This window comes from Leptinotarsa decemlineata, unplaced genomic scaffold (assembly GCF_025532065.1).
Source record: "Leptinotarsa decemlineata unplaced genomic scaffold, Ldec_3_MD MMD2_tig00001393_RagTag_RagTag, whole genome shotgun sequence".
NCBI classification, from domain to species: domain Eukaryota; kingdom Metazoa; phylum Arthropoda; class Insecta; order Coleoptera; family Chrysomelidae; genus Leptinotarsa; species Leptinotarsa decemlineata.
In genome coordinates, this window is record NW_027412562.1 from 7,751,666 (window position 1) to 7,760,391 (window position 8,726).

Here is an 8,726-nt window from a genome sequence, read left to right on the forward strand (position 1 = left end):
CTCATTATGTTTGCTCAGTGCTCACAGACTAATGGAGACAACTAAGCTCGAGAATGACGAGGAGACAACCAAATCGACGCATGCGTTTACGAAAAAGGAACACAAAATGACCGTCTTTGTCTCTTCTCTGTGGTAGGTATTCTCGGACTCATCAATGAATGTTCTAGAACCGTTCGTAATGTATTCTTTTTTACCCCGGCACCTGCACCGCACTCCTTGTCATCCTTGTTTTGATCATGACTGAACAAAAACAAACATACGCAAATTCACTGAAGGGAATGTGTGACTGCGACTGCGCGTATACCTCGAAAGGAAAACAATATTTTGAGTACATTATCCATTATCTATATTTTAAATTTTTATTTTTTCGTCAGTATAGTGATTTAAGTAAATAGTGGGTTTTCGTCTTTCCGCATTCTTAAGTATGCCTGTATCTAATAATGAAGAGGTGACTGTAAATGGTCGAGGTAAACACCTATAACCTAAAATGCTAAATATTCAAATATCATCAATTTCTGAAGTTCTATAGTGGCTTGTAAATGTTATTAATAATTCCGCAAAAAATTCCAAGGGTTCTTTAACAGCATTGAGTCTCCTTTAAGTACAATATTCTCACTACGTATTTCAGTTTGAAATTTCTGGAGCACATTCCTTGAAAACAATTGTGCTTTTTCACGTAAATGCAATTTCTTGGAATACTGCTCAGAGAAACTGCAAAGTGAGTCATTCGCGGGGGAAATCCAATTATTCAAACCTTGACCATCATAGTATGTTTCTATCTGTGAACATTGAGTAAGAATTTTATCCTCTATAAGGACGCTCCATGCTTAGTTGCCCAGTGTCCTTCAAATATACCACCATTTAATTCGACAGTCCGTTTATTTCTGAGAAATATAATTATTGAATGATGTACTAGAAATGTATAATCAAAGAAATGTTTTCAGCTGCAGGTTCTGGAGAAACCCCCCCATCAGTAGAAGCGAGTCCTCACTCAAACGATGTCAGCCCTAGTATTAATGATATTTTGGTAATAGATCCAGATTGCTTGGAGTTGGATTTGAATCATGGTAGAATAAATAAACTACAAAATTTGGAACCACTGACATGTATTGAGAGGCTCTATTTGCGGTGGAATTTGATAACAAAAATTGAAAATTTGCACACACTGGTAACTTTAATTGAGCTGGAGCTCTATGACAACCAAATCACCACAATTGAAAATCTTGATTGTTTGGTAAATTTGGAGTAAGAGATATGTCAACATTACTGGTTGGTAATATGCTGAATTTTTTCCTAGAGTTTTAGATCTATCATTCAACAGGATTAAAGAGATTGAAGGACTGGATAATTTGAAGAAACTGAAAAAGCTGTTTTTGTCATCTAACCGAATAAGCAAAATACAGAATTTGAGCCACCTGGAAGCATTGAATCTATTGGAGTTGGGTGACAATAAAATAAGGGTATGTTTTGTAGAGATTTTGATTATTCACCAATGCTTATTGAGTGAGTTTCAGGAAATTGAGAATTTGGATGGTTTAACATCTCTTCAGTACTTATATCTAGGAAAAAACAAAATCACAAAAATTGATAACTTGGATTCACTAGTCAAGTTAACATGTTTAAGTTTGCAGAGTAACAGGTTAACAGCCATTGAGAATTTGGAAAACTTGAAGGAGTTAAATGAACTGTATTTGTCGGAGAATGGAATCACAAGAATAGAGAATCTCTCTGAAAACAAAAAGCTTGAAACACTGGATATTGCACAAAATAAAATAAAAACAATTGAAAATATTTCCGAATTAGAAGAACTCACAGAATTTTGGGTAAGTTTATCTTTTCACTAACTACACTGGAACTATAGTGAATAACATATTTTAAGTATGTTATTCACTACGAAAAAGCAAGTAGTTTGTGGAATTACTATGAATCTTCATCAAGTAACGGCCGACTCAAGCAGAAAAAAAGCTTATTATAAATAAACAGTAGTGATATGCCACTTATCAACAGTTGGATGAGTCCAAAACTAACACTGCCCCCACACACCAAACTGCAACACTCTTCTCATTGCTGTGTTGGAATGAGCTCCAAGGAGAAGAGCTCCACAGTTTAGTTCATCTCCCGATAAAGCCAGCTTGGTTGTTGAAACATACTTCGAGAGAAGACAGTTTGGTTTGTGGGACTTGATGAGTCTGTTGCATACATGCCAGATGACTACTTATTTTTACTGTCTATATACTATAGGATATGGCTGATGATGTTAGAAAATAATTTCAAAGAAAAATGTTACACCAATAATATAAATTATTTACAATAGAGGTATATACGAGCTTGGTCCCAGGAATAACTGGCCCAAAAAAGAAAACACAAAAATGTTGAAAAAAAAATATATTTATTTTTCAACATAATCTCCTTGCAGCTCTGTACACTTTTCCCTGCGATGTTCAATTAGTTCAAAACTGTTTTTATAATAAGAACTGCCTTGCTCCTCAAAATAGCCATTTACTGCTGACATCACTTCCTCATCGTTTGAAAATCTTTGACACTGAGCCATTTTTTCAAGTTTGGAAACGGAAAGTAATCCGAGGGGGCTAAATCTGGCGAATAGCGTGCGTGAGGTAGCAATTGAAACTTTAATTTGATAATTTTGGTCATTGCGATAATCGATTTGTGAGCTGGTGCATGATGAAACAACACTTTGTTCTTAGTCAAACGCGGCCGTTTTTGCTTGAGTTCTGCACTCAAACATTGCAATAATTTCGCATAATACTTGCCGTTGATAGTTTTACCTTTTTTAAGATAGTCAATGAAAATTATCCTACGCGCATCCAAAAAGATGATTCCTTGATCTTCGTCTTCTTTGGAGCCGGGTGTAAAGTGATGGACCTATGTTTCATCCATGGTTTTGAAACCATGCAAGTATTCTGCTTTGTTGCTGTGAAACTTTGCTAAACACTCAATTGAAACATCTTCACGACACTGTTTTTGTGCGAATCTAAGCAAACGCGGCAACCATCTTGCACACAGCTTTCTCATGTACACATTTTCAGGTAATGTATGATGTACTGCACTTTTAGAAATGCCCACTAAGACTGCTAGCTCGCCCACTGGAGTCGTCACCTCATTTGGTTGACCACTGCAGCTCTTACGGCCTCGTTCAAACTCTGCCACCCAATATTTTACTGTTGTAAACGAAGGAGCAGACTCACCCAGGGTAGAATCCAGTTCAGCTTTTATATTGATTGGACCGAGGTCTTTTAAATAAAAGTATTGTACTACATAACGATGATCAATTTTCTCTATTTTCACAAATTCACCGCAAACGTTCGCTATTGATGGCTGCCAAACATATACTAAACAACGCAGCGTCTTGAAACTTGAAACATATGCTTCAAAGATTGTGTACTTCGTAATACAGTGATATCTTTCAAACAACTACTGCCATCTGTAAGTCAGGATGGTACTTCTGGGACCACCTTTGTACTATAACTTGTGATTACCTTTACTATTCCCTCACTAGAAAACAATAAGACATTTAATTTAGAAATGAATATTGAAGAAGGTATATTTTGGAAGCTTATGAAAGGTATCAGTGGCAAAGTTAGACCAGAATTATTGTTTCTGCCAAAAACTGAGTTACAAAATAAAATTGATTTTTTTGTATCTTCTGGTATTTCTTAATTTTGCCAACATTTACTGAACTCTCTATCTCTCACTGTTAATGAGATCTTTACACAGAGACTCAAATGTGAGTAGCCTTCTATATGTGAGAAGGTATGTTGATCAAGTGTAAAGATACCATTCCAGTCAGTTCTGATGAAGAAACAGACATTTCTATTAATGATATTTTTTTAAATAAATGTAATGAAGTTAGTTTCTTATTGCTTTATATAAAAACTAGTATTGGTGTTCCATGTAGTTATATGGTTTGTAATGATTTTGCCAACGGGCTCATTTACCAATTTTTTTTTATTTCATTATTTGAAAGTTTATACTTCAAATAGTACATTTGCAAAAAATCAGAATTTTCACTCTTTATCTTCCCCTTCAAATTAATAATTGAATGTGGCGTTCACCGAAACGGGGCGTAGTCAAACTTGACGTCACATCAGCCGCCAGTGCTGGCAGATAAGCAAAATACATACGTGTACTGAAGCCGTAGAGAGCAAGTTGTGTGTTGTTTACTGCAGTGTATCAACTGCGTGAATATGTAACACGTGGTGTTTTCAAATCAGTCAGCAAATGAAACAAAATCCGACGATGGCAGCGATTCATAATCTCCAACTACAGGCCTGGTTGCCACCGCTCGAAGCTCGTTGCCTGGTGTGATGTCAGGATGTACCGCGGGCGATATCACATTTTCAATTGCTCTTGCTCAGTTGTTAATTGACATAAAAACCGGAAAATTTTGTGGGATACTTGGGAGATGATTTACTTTTATAATATATAATTTTCAATAAAAAACTAAATTAGCCTGTATGAGTCCATTGTTACTACTCATTATAAATTACATTAATCTTGACAGCCTTTTTACACATAATTCTGTGTGCTTATTACAATGACAAAAACGTGAATAGGTTCTTGAAAATCAGACTGTTGAAAAAGAGGAGAAAAAATACAATTTTTGTGAGTCTTTCAAACTAAATAGTTGTTCTCGAATATTTTTCTACTTTCCAGATGAACAATAATGAAGTATCTAGTTGGGCCACTGTTGAAAATCTGTCTGCTCTCAAAAAGTTGGCTACAGTTTATCTGGAAAAGAACCCAATCGCAGAGGATCCCATGTACCGACGAAAGCTGAAGATGATAGCTCCATCTCTTACACAAATTGATGCTACTCTATGTCGCTAAACCCTATTTTCATTATAAGCTTACTTTGTTAGTTATGTCAAACATCTCCGCATTTAAAATAAAAAATATTCTAGATATTAATGTATTCTGTACTTTTTTTTCATCTAAAAATATACCATATTTATTAATGGTGAAGATGGTTTTGTCTCAAAGCCATTGCAGTTCCTGCATTGTAATTCTCTATTTCAAAATTGATGAAAGTTTCCATATTTTCACAAAAAAATAACATTTAAAAGGACGTATTTGTCCTCAAAGTAGATATATAGGTTATGCGAGGATTATTTTGAAAACCTTGACGAAAAAAGTTGTAAGAAATTAATTGATTATATGAACACAGTGGCAAACATAAATAAATAATGTAATACACACACCTACATTACTCTGATGACTTCAATAAAATAGTTTGCAAAATATATAAAGGTCACAATGTAATATAACAACAATATTCCCCCAGGCAGCAATAATATCTGTAGAAATACGGTAAATGATAATACATTTTTCCTCATACATTATAGAATACTTTGCAATTGAATATTTTGGTATTGGTGTTGCATGTCAAGCTTTGTTACATATATTGTATTACAAAAATGCTTTTTGATAATACAAATAATACAAGATTAATGTGGGTTTTATAGTGATCTTTTTATCATTAATAATAATAATAATCTTTATTTCATAAAAATACGTTATACGTTAGACACATAAAAGTGGGATAGTGTCAATGAAGATATGCCCCTTAGCTCTAGCTGAGATATTCCTCTAGTACAGAGGTTCCCAAACTTTTTTTATCATAGACCACTTTTTAAATTTTGCTGGTTCCGGTGGATCTCCTGTAGATACATTTCTACTATATTTCCAAAACTTGACAAAAATTATGAAGATTAGATCTCACTATGAAAGTTTTCGAATGAAAAGTGATAATTGATTGGTTAATTAATTAATTGTGCTAAGAGTGTCAAAATAGTGAAGTTGGTCAATACAAAAAGTTATTCCATCCAACTTTATTTTTTGACATTTACTCACAGTTGTATTTCGTTCTTTCTGCACGTTTGAACAACATGTGATAGTCGCCGAGCATCTTAAAGTATTATCTGCCACATTGATAGGTTAAGTCGAGCCAACATTTCAGTTCTTCAATATCAAAGCTAGATAAACTTTCGTGGACCCCCGCTTACGAATTGTGAACCCCCATTTATTGGCCACGCCAATGTAGACTCAGTCGAATCTCTCGTGGACCCCTGGGGATCCACCTGAACCACTTTGGGAATCACTGCTCTGGTAATATGGTTCCTCATTTATTAGAAATTTATGATGTTTTTCTGTCAATACTAATATTTGTTATATATGTATAAATTACATCATCACTGTGTGGAGAGGATAGTCGTGATTCTCACTTTATAAAATGACGATTTTTCTAAAGATGTCACGGCAGGTTTGTCTGTGTTTCAATTTTAAAATACTTCGAATAACTTTTCTGAATTTTGAATATTTCAACTATGATCGTATCACTTCTCCAAAATATTAGGCCAAATCTAACTGAGGCTTCAAAATTAGTGAAATAAATGTTTGCTTACAATTTCAGTAGTATAAATTATTTTATTGGGGTTTTTCTAGATTATGTGTATGCCAATGAAGGTGCTCATAAATATAGACTAAAATTGTATATAAAAGTTTCTATTTAATTATATTTCTCAGTATCTTTACAGATGACGGGATTCAATTTTTTTTATTGTGTTTGGAAAAAGAGAATGTTTGTTTTTTTCTATATCTATATTAAATTATTTTTCATCAACCGATTTTGAACATCATTTATCAACTCATTTGATTTAATTATTAAATATGGAAAATGTTTGTCTGATATTAAAAAATTTGTCTCATCAACATAATTTGTTATCTGACAAGAATCGGTGATTTGGGCCTTCAAAATTTCTGAAATTTCCATCATAAAATAGATAAATGAAATAGACCCAGTTATCCTTCCCTGTGGAATTCCTATATTATTATTTTTTCATATCTGACTTGTCAACTATAGTATCTGAGACGATTCTCACTTTTTGTCTGTGGTCACTTAAATAAGATTGTAACCATTTTAAAACATTGCCCTTATTCCATATAGTTTTCCATCACTTGAAAATGCTACAGCTCATTTTAGTCTCTTATCTATTGTACCTATATACGGTAAATAAATGTTAAAAATAATATTTTATTTCTTACGTTGAAAAGTATACTTACAATTTCTTTACAAAAATAAAATACAGTAACAAGGAAAATATAGATACCATGACAACAGAGGATCTGTTACTGAGAACAAATTAAAATAAATGACGAAACTTACAGTACCTATTCTTGAAATTAAATAATATATTTTAGAGTAGAATAAAGTAGAAAATGCATCAGAACAAACTAAAATTAGGAATGCAAGTAACTCAATTACTGGTTAAAAAATTATTCGAAAATGTATTATATATATATATATATATATATATATATATATATATATATATATATATATATATATATATACATAATATATATTTGGCACTCCTCAGATGATGACAGAGTGCCAGATGATGACAGTACTACCAACTGTCGAAAGCGCTCGCAGATAATTAATAAAGATATAAAGCTTCAAATCCTTTTTGTAGAATTTAATATTGAAATACTCAAAATAAAGGAAAATTAGTTGCATCAATCAATATATATATATATATATATATATATATATATATATATATATATATATATATCTTCTTCGATTGACGACTTGTTTATTTTGTGGAAATTCATGTTCACTGAGGATACACTACAAAAACACACTTTTGTCTATTTTCCACTATATTTCTTTATTGTTGACCGGTTTCGGCTATTATACCATTTTCAAAACTAACTGATTACATTTAAATCCGAGTAATTTATACCTATATTATTCTAGCATAAATGATTTGATATACCTGATATATCTGATATACCTGATATCCGGTACCTGCGTTTCATATACCTGTAAAATCCATGAACATAACAAAGCTTTCAATATAATGTAGGTTTTGGGATCTGGACTATAGGTTCAGGAGAGGACTATTGTTTAATTCAAGTTGTTCGTTGAGGACAATAGAATTGGGATCTTTCTTTGACCTGTTTATTTCCATAGATTCCAACAGATTCATCATTTTCCCTTTTTCGCATGTATGTAGGATCTTTAAATTATCTTTATCTATTTTATGTTTCGAATTTTGAAGATGTTCGTACATTAATGATTTTTTATCCGAAATGACATGTTCGTGGTACCTTGTATCAAACTGGGAGAAATTTTGATCCATTTTTTTTCGATAGTAAAATACTTCTAACATGTTTGCCTCTCAGCAACAAACTGCACATACCTACTAAACAGTGAAACTGAGAACATATATATGTTTGAGACGAGTGTACTAACATAAAATATCGCTAATCGAATTGAATTCAGGTGAAAATTGGGGTATGGCATCTTTGAATTTCCAAAAGACAAGAAAAAAGTTTCAGTAAAACCAATATACCTCCTTTTTTTCGCATTTATTTCATAAATAAGGTAATGAAGACTGAGTACTTAGTTGGTGAAACACGCGTGTCGAGAAAAGTTTTCAGGTATGTGAAAACTGTTCTAGTGTGAGGATGAAGTACAGTGTTGGATTTTTAATTGTATTTCATTTTATTATGAATATAGAAAATATCCAAAGACAACGAAACAAATATTGAAGTGAAAACTGATTGCGTCATTCGGGTGACGCAAGACTATTGTTAACTGCTCACTTGACTTTTTGCCACGTTTATTTTTATGCTATCTTTGGAGAAACAAATTAATACATGCTTACAAATTTTCTGGCACCTGTTCCTTTCTCCAGGAA

At 32.8% G+C, this 8,726-nt stretch overlaps 1 protein-coding gene across 1 annotated transcript; it reads left to right on the top strand.

Annotated features, from left to right (window-relative positions):
• The first annotated feature begins 244 nt into the window (after nucleotides 1-244).
• On the top strand, nucleotides 245-4,933 carry sds22 (protein phosphatase 1 regulatory subunit sds22). Its single transcript, XM_023170238.2, has 5 exons — nucleotides 245-467; nucleotides 945-1,245; nucleotides 1,298-1,460; nucleotides 1,515-1,823; nucleotides 4,675-4,933. Exons 1-5 carry the CDS (start codon nucleotides 425-427, stop codon nucleotides 4,846-4,848), a joined length of 990 nt encoding a protein of 329 aa, XP_023026006.2. The 5' UTR covers nucleotides 245-424; the 3' UTR covers nucleotides 4,849-4,933.
• Nucleotides 4,934-8,726: the final 3,793 nt, after the last annotated feature.

Excerpts from the sequence above, each read along its gene's own strand:
- sds22 (XM_023170238.2), top strand. The coding sequence starts at position 425 with ATGCCTGTATCTAATAATGAAGAGGTGACTGTAAATGGTCGAG. Across the intron at positions 468-944 it reads GGTGACTGTAAATGGTCGAG|CTGCAGGTTCTGGAGAAACC; the intron begins GTAAACACCTAT and ends AAATGTTTTCAG. Across the intron at positions 1,461-1,514 it reads TGGGTGACAATAAAATAAGG|GAAATTGAGAATTTGGATGG; the intron begins GTATGTTTTGTA and ends AGTGAGTTTCAG.